The sequence below is a fragment of the Ascaphus truei genome, chromosome 7 (assembly GCF_040206685.1).
Source record: "Ascaphus truei isolate aAscTru1 chromosome 7, aAscTru1.hap1, whole genome shotgun sequence".
Taxonomy (NCBI): domain Eukaryota; kingdom Metazoa; phylum Chordata; class Amphibia; order Anura; family Ascaphidae; genus Ascaphus; species Ascaphus truei.
Window position 1 is genome coordinate 74001793 of NC_134489.1, and position 13950 is coordinate 74015742.

The 13950-nt window shown below is 37.0% G+C and overlaps 1 protein-coding gene across 1 annotated transcript in view; it reads left to right on the forward strand.

Annotated features, from left to right (window-relative positions):
- LOC142499998 (dynein axonemal heavy chain 11-like) overlaps window positions 1-13950 on the forward strand; it is a 362984-nt gene that overhangs the window by 308606 nt on the left and 40428 nt on the right. The window contains exons 68-74 of the mRNA XM_075610053.1: window positions 417-565; window positions 2521-2648; window positions 4934-5161; window positions 5816-6007; window positions 7262-7381; window positions 11900-12142; window positions 13697-13879. Of these exons, the coding sequence (XP_075466168.1) occupies window positions 417-565; window positions 2521-2648; window positions 4934-5161; window positions 5816-6007; window positions 7262-7381; window positions 11900-12142; window positions 13697-13879 (1243 nt within the window). The remainder of the gene's footprint in view (window positions 1-416; window positions 566-2520; window positions 2649-4933; window positions 5162-5815; window positions 6008-7261; window positions 7382-11899; window positions 12143-13696; window positions 13880-13950) is intronic.

Sequence of the window (13950 nt, forward strand, 5' to 3'; positions counted from 1 at the left end):
TGGTCGGCTATAGTGACCCAGAGGCATTTGATAAGCTATACATATTTTAAACATGAATTGAAGTAACTAATATTTTGGTCCATAGTTATAAAGCAGTGCTACTCCAAAATACATATGGCCCTTTCAAGTGGATAGATTGTAAGGTGTCTTGCAGCGTGAATGGTTTCTGATAAAGAAGCACTTTTTAGTAAATATGGCCCTGTGTCTTAGATTATTGCTGCTTGTTCAGGTTTATTTGTAATTCCTATACATGTTATTTTGCTGTAACATTAAACGTGTTGTGGTATAAGTTGATGACACATGAAGCTTTTCTATGGTCGGGTAAAGATCACACTCTGTTTTCTGCATGGCTTTAAATGAAAAGGAAAATACTATCTGGCTTGGTTGTAAATGACCTACAATGTTCATTTACACAGAAACTTTGTTGAAGAGAAACTGGGAACAAAGTACGTGGAGAGGCGTAAAACAGAATTTGCAAAATCATTTCAGGAGAGTGGTCCTGCTGCACCTATTGTTTTTATCCTGTCTCCTGGAGTTGATGCCTTAAAAGACGTAGAATCACTCGGTATGAATAATCTACTGGTATATTACAGCATGCTTTGCCGCTTGGGTGCAGGTGTGTGTTATGTTATCATTGGCATATCTGCTTATGGCTACGGCCCCAGTCCTCACTGCTGCACGCGCGCCTGGCGGCATGGCGGTGTGTGCAGAGACTACAGCCCCAATCGGCGGTCTGTAGGGGAGCTCTAGGGGAGCGTTGGGGGGGAGGGAGGCGGGGCCATGATGGGGGGCACGGCTGTGACAGGGAATATCTACCATGCCACTGGCTGTGCGCTAACCACATCGTGGCACGGGAAGATTAAATTCTTGTCTTACCTGCTAGCGTACACGTCACAGCGCTTTGCGCGCCCACACACACACAGCCACTGGGGCCTGCCCCATAGAGGACTGTGCTGTCTGGTGCGCACGCTGTTGCGCATGACCACTGGGGGCTCAGCCTATGGCAGGAGTTCTCAACTACAGTCCTCAAGACCCCCCAACAGTTCCGTTTTTAAGGATATCTCTGCTTCACTCAAAGACTTAGCCATTGATTGAGCCACCGGTGCTGAAGCAGGGATATCCTGCAAACCTGACCTGTTGTGGGGTCTTGAAGACTGGAGTTGAGAACTCCTGCATTATGGAGAAGATTTAGGTTTTCTTCATGTTTGTTTTATGTTAAATGAAAAACGAATACCATAGAATCATTTTGTTGGATTTAAAAGTTATCCATGAAAAATAAAAATACAGCAATGTTGCTTTCAGAGGTTTGAAGATAAAAGCAAACACAATGCTCAAACCTCTGAAAGCAACATTGCTGTATGTAGATATATTTAAAAGCATTGATTTTTACACGAGCAGCTGAAGGAGCAGAGCCACTGAGGGTTTGACCACTTCATTTATTTTTCTCATTAACCTTTCACTGACTGTGTGGACTCTTGGTGCTCATTTGCAAGCTGCTTTCTTGCAAGCTGTGTTCAGCTTTAACTGTACCATTAGTGGATTCTTGCTGCCCTGCTATTAGCTGTTTAGCTGTATTTAGCCCCACCCCTCACTTTGTGACATGCCCATTTGTGATACTGGTTTCTGCAAACACATTTGATTTATTTCTGGTTCATTTTATTATTAAATGTTTATTCTGCATTACAACTGTTTTCATCATTTAGCTATTAGACAGTGAGTGCTGGTACTTACGTAGATTTGTTAGTACTATACAGGGGAATAAGGGTCCCCTTTTGTTCCGTGCACCCTGCAGTTGCATATATTTAACACCATCAGAGTGCTGTCTATCGTCCCCTTTTACCCATTGATTTTTATGTGTTATACTTTTCCAGTATAGAAGTGATGCGAATCACAGATTATTTTTTTTCAGGTACAAAGAACAACGGTTGCAACAATGTCTGCTACATCTGTACTTTTATTGAAATAAAAGTACAGATGTAGCAGACATTGTTGCAACCGTTATCGCCCAACAAGGGAGCCACGAGTTGCAAAATCACACGGTTTTGCTAATTCATTGTGTGATAATGGGTGCAATACCGTCTGCTACCTCGGTATATCAGATATCATTAATGTTTGTTCAAATCCAAACAATGAGCATGTAAATTATTTTCATTATAAACATTTACATAGGAAATACAGCAAAAAAATGCAACTGTATCGTTTAATTTAATTTTATTATTAACCATTCTACTTGTTCTTTGCATCTTAAAAAAAAAAATCTGTGATTCGCATCACTTCTATACTGGAAAAGTATAACACATAAAAATCAATGCTTTTAAATATATCTAAATACTTTTGAAGTAGACCAATATTATTTACACAATCACATGTAACCACTATCATAAATGTGTACTGTTATCCCTTACTATTCCTCTGTAAGGATCCATAATATGTTTATTTTTTCCAGTGCAATGTTGACAGTGTTTTCCCCACTCTCATTTGTTGTTGTGTATGGTTGATGTGATTGCCTGTTCTATTTAGGGGACAGACTTGGATGTACCATTGACTCTGGAAAACTTCACAATATCTCTTTGGGTCAAGGGCAGGAAGTTATAGCAGAAATAGCTATGGAAAAGGCATCAAAAGAAGGCCACTGGGTTATACTTCAAGTAAGTCAATGCTATTCATTACATGAGTGCTGCATTGCAGAGCTAAAAAGTAAAGCTTTGCAAAATAATACAGTGTTTCTACAAAATGCTTTTGTGAAGCAAACTTGGGTAGACATCCAAATATTTTTTTCAATGACAAGTGCTTTGTATCTTCTAATATGGCCTTGCTCTAAAGGCACAATTTTGTATTGTTTTTTTAATTATTTTTTTTGCAATCATATTGATCATTATCTGCAATAATATTTCTACGAATTTGGACCAATTTGCATTCCAGATTGTTCAATGCACTATCGATTTATTTCTTCTATTATATAATGGACAATTATATACAGTAGCTCAAATGATTGTTAACTTGTATAACACACTGAACAAATTCAAGCGGGAATATTAAATTGTTGCGGTTGCTTTATGCTGCATTCTATGCTGAATTAAACTAATTCACATGGTTTTACTCAACTCCCTTTAAAAGCATTATCTCGAGATTATTATTATAGTAACCATGGTCTCACCATTTTACACATATAATTATGCAGGCAATTTAAATGATAATGTATAGAGAGACGTGCAAAACATTTACACATATTCGCGAATTGCAATTTTTTTTCCTCTAGAAGCTGTTAAAATGGCAGAAATTGCTAAGTGCCATCGTGATTAAAATAGACCCACAAAGTGACACAATTTTGCGTTTCAGGTTTCGTAACTTCAATGCAATTTGCTGATTTTCACAGTCATTGATGAAAGTTTTTGTCGATGTGCACATTTTTAAATATATTTGTGTGCACATTTCTAAAGCAAGCCAGCTCCATACATACTGTAACAGGGAAGGTGACATAGACAGGACTAAGAATACTTAATATAGTGTAGATATTAGAGGAAGTCTCCAGTTTAAGACCCCTACGAATATGCTGTGAAGCTTTCTTGCCCTTGCTTGGGAAGATTTCAGCTAAATTCGGGTGAATGGAGCTAAAATGTTCCTGAGCAAAGTGAAGGTAGCTTCACAGCATATTGAATAGAAGCTTCAGATCTTAAAGCAGCAATCCCTCCTTGTTTTTTTTTGTTTTTTTCAACTTGTGTTTTATTATTTTTCAAAACATAAAAGGAGGTAGAGGGGAAGGGGATGGGGATATAGAAAATAAAAAGGGTAGGTAGGAAGGGGTAGGGGAATACATCCGTAATTGTCTCCACGCAGGGAGCGCTCAATCAATTATATGTATACATACACTTTATAGAATAGGAGTACAACCAATCTGATTAATAGGGATCTCTGAATTCACAGTCTAAATCAAATTTGGGTTTTGCCATACATATGTCGCCCAAGTTGTCAGAAAATTATATCTATCGTGAATTAAACTAGTAAGTCTCTTCATAGTCATAACAAGATTAATTTTTGGATTACAGTTGTCATTGGTGGGGAGTCATTCTGCTTCCAATATTTTGCGATCATTGCTTTTGCTGCCGAGAGAATTTGCGTTATTAAATAGTCTACTTTCCTTTCAAGACCTTCTATAGGTGTTAGTAAAAGCACAGTTTTCATATCCCATCTCAGATCTAGACCTAAAACCCCTTTTACTAATCTTCTAATTCTTCCCCAAAAAAGAATAATCTTGGGGCATGACCACCAGATATGTTTGAACGTGCCTAATTGTCCGCAGTTACGCCAGCACATTGGGGAAGTTAGTGGAGAAAGAGTGGAGGCGTGCAGGCGTGTAGTACCATATTGGGAGAATTTTCAGGTTCATTTCTCTAACTGCTGGGCATCTGGAATCTCTGGCTATTCTGTCGTAGATTTCCTCCCAGTCCCCCTTCTTGTTTTTAATGTTTAATCCTCTATTTGTTTTTTGTTTTTACAAGATGGGAACAGGTGGGGGGGAAACACTCGAGCTGAACTGCATATTTTGAACTCCGGGGACTCCCTGGTCCTCAAGATACTTATGGGTGAAGTTAATGGGTTTCAATCGTCGTCTATGGGAAACAAAACGGCTGCCAAACCTCGGACCAATTTAGGAAGAGGCGCCATATTTGGTTGTGGCTTATTACTGGACGTCCATTTAAATCCCATTGAAAAACCAGGATGTAATACTGGTAACTTCACCGATAAGCATGGTGGGAACCGGGGAACTCTGGAGCTGAAAATAGAGCAGTTCAGCTCTGAAGGACCTCCGGTTCTAACGCTGTAAAAGAAAGGAGAGCTTGTTAGGGGGAATTGCTGCTTTAAAATCTAAAATGTTACATTTCTAATCCAAAGTATAAATGGTTGTTCTCTAGAAAGCTAACTCTGTTCACAGAATATTCACCTGGTAGCCAAGTGGCTAAGCACATTGGAGAAGTTATTAGAAAAGCACAGTGAAGGAAGTCACCCTGAGTACCGTGTGTTCATGAGTGCGGAACCTGCCCCAACACCTAAAGAACACATTATTCCACAAGGGATCCTAGAGAATGCTATTAAAATTACCAACGAACCCCCAACTGGAATGCTCGCTAATCTACATGCAGCTCTGGATAACTTTGACCAGGTTAGTAAACTATTATCCTGCTCAAATAGACGGTTTATATAAATGTTTTACATTAAGAACAAAGTGCTAGGAGGGAGTAGGAGGCGTATTTCAGTACAATGTATAGGCCTATGTTCACTATGCTGTGAAGTTACTTCTCCATGTCAGGGAAGCCCATGAATTAGCTTCATTTTTATGGGTCGCAGTAAGAGGCTTCCCTGACATGAAGAAGCCAATTGACAGCATTGTTATTAAGGGCAATGCAATTTAAAGTAAGAATTAAAGCTTGCACATTGTAGCAGTAAGCTGCTTGTGACTGAGGAACTGTGACAGAAATGCAGCACATATCCCATCATTTAGATGTTTGGTTTGTAAAACAAACACTCAGGCACATCAAAGGAAAAAAACTTCTCAAAGCACCAACATTACTGATCATTAGAATAAACATCTAAGTCTTTGTTACTTGCAATTGATTTCCGCTTTGTATGTGCGTGTTTATATATTTTATTATCACAGATTTATAAGGAGAATAATATAATATGACACAAAACAAATTTAACACATGGAGATACGATATGTATGGAGTCCTTAGAAATGCAGATTATGTTATAATGCAGATTAAAATGCTAGTTTAATTTGCTGATTAGTAAATGAATTGGTTGATTCTCTTCTCAGAACATCCTTGATCAGTGCACTCGGGAACAAGAGTTTAAGACCATCTTGTTTTCATTGTGCTATTTTCATGCTTGTGTTGCTGAACGCCGTAAATTCGGCCCTCAGGGGTGGAACAGAAAGTATCCTTTCAATATTGGAGACCTCACAATATCTGTGAGTGTTCTCTACAACTATTTGGAAGCAAACTCACAGGTACTGTATATTGTGCTTTGTGTTTTATTCTATTTGACAGTATAGCTGACGTGTTTTTAAAAACTATTTACATCAAGATTTCATCTATGAGAAACTCTCATGTTGATCTATTAAAATCATCATCAACCTACAATCTAAAATATATATAGCGAGAGAGCAGGAACGCCTTTTAGGAATACCGACCAACAAGGGCAAGTGCATGCATCAAAAATAATAAACCATGGTAAACACTTTACCCAACTGAAGTCTTGATGAATACGACATAGCACTGCATGATGATCAAAAAAGAATATATTGTAATAAAAAATAAAAAATGACAGTTCAATAAGTAACCTTCTTCACTGCCCTGATAATTTTTTATAGATCATATGTGTTAATATCATAATATGTTGATATATTATTAGTATATCATGGACAGTATGTACACATTTTATTTATTTCTACAATTGTTTTCCTTGGCTTTTTCATTCTTTGTGAAATACTGTCGTTTTTTTATATCTGTTTAATGCTGTATAGTGGTTGCTAGAGAAGGCTGGCGGGACCCTCATAAACGCCACCACGAATATAGTGTTCACAATCTTGCTGCACACGCACAGACTTCAGAGTAGTAAAGAAGACATGCAAGTCATTTTAATATGCAGATGTGACAAACCGTGCCGCATCTGAATGATAAGACTTCAATGTCTTCTTCACTAAAGTTTGTTTGTGTGCGGCAAGATTCTTGAACAAAATGTCAAAGCATCCAACATCAAATACATGATTTAACCATAAATGTATTTATTTATAAAATGTTTTACCAGGAAGTAATACATTGAGAGTTACCTCTCGTTTTAAAGTATGTCCTGGGTAAATGTCACAATTATGTGATTGCCTCTTTTAAAAGAAGTAAATACTGCATATTTATTGATATTAGACATTATACTATGTTAAATTATGAAAGAAGTGTCAAATCCAACAGAGTATATATTAAGTTGCAGATATCTCATTTTTTCCGTTAACTTTATTGACCTTGCTAAGTGAAAAGATGCCTTCTTAGAAATGTCAAACTGATGGATGCAATTAGGATTAAAGGACCTCATTCAATCTGCTATGAAGCAGTCTTCTTTCCCCCTGGGAATGGAGCTGAAATCTTCCTGGGCAATGGAAAGGTGGCCTCACAACATTGATTAGTTTAGCATAATGTACAAAGAACGCATGCTCTGTAACAATTCAATTTCTTAATATAATTTACAATGCAAACCATATTGCTTTCAGGTTCCATGGGAAGATCTCCGTTACTTGTTTGGGGAAATCATGTATGGTGGTCACATCACTGATGACTGGGACAGAAGACTTTGTCGTACATATTTGGAAGAGTACATGCAACCCAATCAGGTAACAATAAGCGCACCAGGAAAAAATAGGTTTCCAGAGTTAGAGCTCCCTCTTCTGGGTTCTGGACTAATAAAATGCACTTTCTGTGTATTGAAAGTGTACAATTCTATTTCATGAACCTTGATTTTTCCTGAAGCCAGGCATACACACCTGATTTCACCCACGCCTCCCTGCCATCTCTTCCCCTGTAAAGTGTGTTAACCCTTAAGTTATTTGACTAACCTTAAAACTTGCCCCACAAATCAAGCATCCCAATAGTCTGCGCTCATGGTCACTACTACACCCATTGTGACCAAGCACTGCCATCTACAGCACTTCTACCCTGTCATTTACCCTCACCTGCTGTCTCTGTAAGTTCCCCGTCAAAACTCTCAGATTGTAAGCTCTTCTGGGAAGGGATTTCCTTTCCTATTGTCTGATTTTGCTGCACTTATTGTATTATTATAATTCCCTGTACTGTATTCTTTGTGAAGAGCTGAGTACACTTTTGGCACTATATAAATAAAGACATACAATACATTTTCTTGTTGGACCATATGTGGTTCCAATAAATTGTACACATATTGTATACAGATCTAATATTTATATTAAATTAGAACCAATGGATAAGACATATATTGTAAGCACTAAATGTAACCAGAGAGGACAGCACAATTTTGGAATTTCTGGAAATAAATGCTGGCGTATCTGGTGGCCCCTGATACCAGCATCTTATGTTCTTTTTTTTCCCTGTTGTACACATTCAGTAATATACATTGATACACATACTGACACACCGATGCATTCACATTAATGCACTGATACACACAGACCCTGATACATAAAGCTAAAGATGTACACCGACTTGCACATGCATTAATAGTCATGTAAGACGATACACTCAAACCCACATGTGCTTATATACTGTTACATACTGCTGAAATAGTAAGCCTGTGCTTATTTGCCTATATGAATGCGATAAACCTTATTATTGTTAACCCAAAATGATAGAACTGCATAATTTTGTTTACAGAATTTGCATCTTTTTCTCCTTAAAAAAAAAAAAAAAAAAACATTTGCTTTAGGAAAAGGAAAAGAATCTCTCCCTTACATTAAAATATAAATGCAATTAATTTGTACTAAAATGATGACAATCATGTCGTACTCGTGAGAAACCATTTGGCTATTGATAAATGACCCTAATCAAATTTGCTTTAATTTAGATTTGTTCTATCCACTGTTCAGTGACTTTGACACCAAACAATATAAATGACCAGATATTTTCTTTCTTGCTTGGTGTTTAAATGGGAATTGATATTTAGGATATACAGTAGGTTTCAGCGTAGAGAAAGAGACCCAGCTAACACAATCCTCTTTCCAAGATTTAAAAGTAACTATATGCATAGATATAAGTGCATTAGATTTGCATAATTGTTGAAGCAAATAATTGTAAACTCATTTAGCTGAATATTTACTTTTTATGGGTCACTCAGCATGGATTTATGAAGGATAGATCATGCCAAACTAACCTTATTTGTTTCTTTGAGGAGGTAAGTAGGAATTTAGACCAGGGTAATGCAGTTGATGTGGTCTACTTAGATTTTGCAAAGGCTTTTGATACAGTTTAACACAAGAGGTTGATTTACAAAATAAAGCAAATTGGACTCATTAAAAATATATGCACCTGGATTGAAAACTGGTTGAAGGACAGACAACAGAGGGTTGTCATAAATTGAACTTTTTCAGGTTGGGCTAAGGTCGTGAGTGGAGTACCTCAGGGATCGGTACTGGGATCCCTGCTTTTTGACTTGTTTATTAATGACCTTGAGGTTGGCATCGAGAGCAAAGTCTCCATCTTTGCTGATGATTCTTAATTGTGTAAGGTAGTAAAATCAGAGCAGGATGTAATTTCTCTCCAGAAGGACTTGGGGAGACTGGAAACTTGGGCAGGTAAATGACAGGTGAGGTTTAATACAGATAAATGTAAGGTTATGCATTTGGGAAGCAAGAATAAACAGGCGACTTACAAATTAAATGGGGATAAATTGGGTAATCCTTGATGGAGAAGGATTTAGGAGTGCTTGTAGACAGCAGGCTTAGCAATAGTGCCCAAAGTCATGCAGTAGCTGCAAAGGCAAACAAGATTTTATCTTGCATTAAACGGGCAATGGATGGAAGGAAAGTAAGCATACAGTAATTATGCCCCTTTACAAAGCATTAGTAAGACCACACCTTGAATATTGAGTACAATTTTTTGGCACCACTCATTAGAAAAGACATTATGGAACTAGAGAGAGTGCAGAGAAGAGCCACCAAATTAATAAAGGGGATAGACAATCTAATTTATGAGGAGAGGCTAGCTAAATTAGATTTATTTACAATAGAAAAGAGGCGTCTAAGAGGGGATATGATAACCAGTGTTCGACAAACCTATACATTTGCTCGCCCCGGGCGAGTGGATTTAACCCCCGGGCGAGTAAATATTGGCCCAAGCAGCACACGTTTGGTACTAGGTGGCGAGTAGATTTTTTTGTGTGGCGAGTAGATTTTTTGGTGATTTGTCAACCACTGATGATAACTATATACAAATATATTCAGGGACAGTACTTGGAGCTTTCAAAAGAACTATTCATCCCAAGGAAAGTACAAAGGACTCAGGGGCATCCCTTAAGGTTGGAGGAAAGAAGATTTCACCAGCAACAAAGGAAAGGGTTCTTTACAGTAAGGACAATTAAAATGTGGAATTCATTACCCATGGAGACTGTGATGACAGATACAATAGATTTATTCAAAAGAAAGGTTGGACATCTTTTTATAAAGGAAAGATATACAGGGATATACAAAATAAGTAAACATGGGAAGAATGTTGATCCAAGGAGTAATCCGATTGCCAATTCTTGGAGTTAGGAAGGAATTTATTTTTCCCCTTATGAGATATCAATGGATGATATGACACTGGGGTTTTTTGTTTGCTTTCCTCTGGATCAATAAGTAAGTATAGATATAGAATAAAGTATCTGTTGTCTAAATTTAGCAGAGGTTGAACTTGATGGATGTATGTCTTTTTTCAACCTCATCTACTATGTAACTATGTAACTCCAAAGCACTCTCTGATTTATCTGCCAGATATATTGTGCATGAGCAGATCTGTGAGAGAAAGCCGCTAAAGCCCATGATCTTGACTTTTAATTTAAAAATTCCAATTGCAGCACCACAGTGAGTCAGAAACATTGAGAGAGAGAGAGAGAGAGAGAGAGAGAGAGAGAGAGAGAGAGAGAGAGATCCGCCTTCAGTATAAGAGCTGTCTACTGATATGAAGACTCTGCCATTTCAGCCAGTTGGATCAAAACATGACCTTGACTAGATACAGCCTAATGAATTCTTCTGAAGATGCTGGAAAGCTGAAAGAGGCAGCTGGTGTAAATAACTGTTACATTTATTATCGTGTAGCCATGCTTTCCTTTCCCATAAAGCAATGAAATCAGATGATGATGATATTATTAGACCACCCCTGTCTATGTGTGGTATGTTCAGTAGGTGGGCTAACATGCCCATGATAGTCACTGGAAAAATTATGATGGTACTAATCTTTCTCATCACTGGTGGTTACCTGTAGTGTATTGAGTTTCAGCATCTTTGGCACCTAGGACATGAATCACAGTTCTGATCTTGGTAGGAGAGGAAATGTCCATTGCAACCCACAGTTTAATAAATAAATAAAAACTGGATAAAGCCGGGTGGTAGTAATCCTAACTTCATTAATGCTTGTGAAATAGAGCCTTCAAATACCCCGATAGTACAATAAAATGTCAAGGAGAAATATAAGGGAATCCTAAACACACAAAGCCAGGTTTTAAAGAAAGTCAGAGGCAGGCTAAGTGGGTAACATTATATGCAATCACACCAAGGTTTAGGAGGACACACTGTTGGCTTGCATCCAATATTGCAAACATCCATCTTACCAAATCATTATGGAATTCGTTCTTCTTTGAGGAGATTTAGGAAACATGAGATTGTACCCTTTTGTTCTGTGATGTGATTTGATGCCCATTTTAAGCCGTCAACTACTTGACCCTTAATATTATTCATGCTGTAAGTTAGTGAAACTTACTACATGGAGCAGTAATGCCAGCATGCATTGAGTCGGACTTCCTCTTGATCTCTTGTAACAAAGCCTGAAAAGAATTGCTGGGACAAGAGAATTAAGGACAATGATCCTGCTGGTTAGAGCACAGGAAACTTAGATCTGAAGAAACCCTGCAAAGAGGGATTATTTCTGTTTTCTGTCAGATTCAATGAAACTCTGTTACAGCACAAATCTGAGGGTCCCCAGTGAATAGAGGGGAACAAAAATAACAGGTAAAATAAAAGAACAACAAGAGCTATTTGATGCCACTCAAAGGTTTATGCTATATTAGCTTTGCTACTTTTCTCTATACAAAAAGTCATTGGCAATTTTCTTGAAATATCAAAAATCTCTACAAAAATCTCCAAGGGATGAGTGACACATTGAATGTTTTTTTTTCTTCCTTGCTGCAGTTTGATAGAAAGCTCGTTTTAGCTCCTGGATTTGTGGTACCCTCTAACCTTGATTATCAAGGTTACCATAGATACATTGATGAAATGTTACCACCTGAGAGCCCGGTCCATTATGGCCTACACCCCAACGCAGAAATTGAATTCTTAACGGTGACTTCAGACAACCTCTTCCATACATTGCTAGAATTGCAGTCACGGGATTCTATAAACGGTGAAGGAGCGACACAGACTGAAGAAGAAAAGGTTAGTGGAAAGAGGCTTGTGAATGTTTAAGATTACTTTATTCTGTATCTTTTTGCGATTTAATTTTTTTGATCTTGGACACAATATGTAATCTTTCTCGCTTGCCTGATAACTTTTCAGTTAAGATAAGCACAAAATAATACTGATTTAACCCCCTTCTACCCCATATTTTTAGCCTTATGTTTACAATTCATTAATTCTGTTGAAACACGCAGATCATTTTTACAGATAGGCTGAAATATTCAAATAGGTTTTAATGTAGTATACTTTTTGTTTACTCACAGCACATTAATGTATCTATAATAATATTTATTCATCAATGAGCTCAAAATACCATATTGCTTAGCCAAGTAAAATGAAATGAATTTTTTTTTGTTGTAGCGTTCTGCAATACAGTACATTGCAGAACCAAGCCTCGTTTGTCTGTTGCACCAAATAAAATGTTGTTTGATGCATTATTGCCACTTGAAGACGTTTGGTTTAGACCAGCAAAAAAGACATCCATGCATTATTGGCATATGCAGGCTTTTAGTTTTAATCCCAAATTATTGTAGACCATTATTTATCAAGTACCACTCATTTTACTTGAGAGTTTAATAAAGTGTAACATTTTGATCTGAGGATGATCTAATAGTGGAAACGTCAGTCATATGAGCATTCATTAAATTGTTTGTTTATCTCTTGTTCCTTTTCATATCTGTGCGTTGTTAGGATAATTTCCTTTCTCCTGTTCTGCATTTGCAGCTGGACCACTGACCATACTTGCCTTGCAGTATTTTTATGTGCATCTCCACTTCTTTAAAACTATTTTAAAGGCATTAGAGATTAAATCTATTCTAATCAATGTAAGGAAAAAAACACAGATTTTCTCAATATTGCTTTTTAGCCATCGATTTCATGTTTCCTCAATGATTCGTCTCCTTCTTTTCATACTGTAGCATTTCTTTCATATTATTTTTATTGTCGGGAGTATATTCAATGGCTGATGTTTTTCTCTTGCATAAAATAATGGTTTTGTTGAATATTCATTAAATAAATATGGGATACATTTAAAAAATAGGATAGAATATATAATAATAATATAAGACCAAATGTAGTTTTCTCAAAATCTCCCGGACTCTTAAAATCTATTCATATAAGGAATATGTTTGTGGTTTAGGAATTTATATCTCCCATTGAAAACGGAAAATAAAAAAACACTTTGGTGCATAGTAATGTGTAATATTGTACAAATCCCAATAATCTGTCTAGTTAGAAAGTGTAGTTTTTCTCTATATCTCACACAAGGATTGTTCCCATTCGAAACTAGGTGTGACCCCTAGTACTTTGGATTTTCTTATAATACATTAGCAGTAGTTACATGTTAAGTATAGGCATCATAAGGCCCATGTTTATTAGATTGCTACATAAAATACAGAAATATAGTACTTTTTTCTGCACTCATTCCATTAATTAAATTGAGTGGTTAAGTACTGCATATAGTCATGCTCACAAACATAATGCATTGCTTTAAATTACACAATGGCATGAGACATGTTGTATTTTGTTTTGCAGGTTAAAGCATTCTTAGATGATATTCTTGAGAAACTCCCAGAAGGATATAACATGTCAGATATAACTTCCAAAACAGCAGAGCGCTCCCCATATATTCTTGTTTGTTTCCAAGAATGTGAGAGGATGAACATTCTGATACATAAGATCAGACATTCTCTAAAGGAGCTTGATCTTGGTCTTAAGGTATGTGTGCAAGTGTTACACAGTTTAGATTCAGTGGCCTAAAGTCATCAAAAAGCATTAGCCCAAAAATG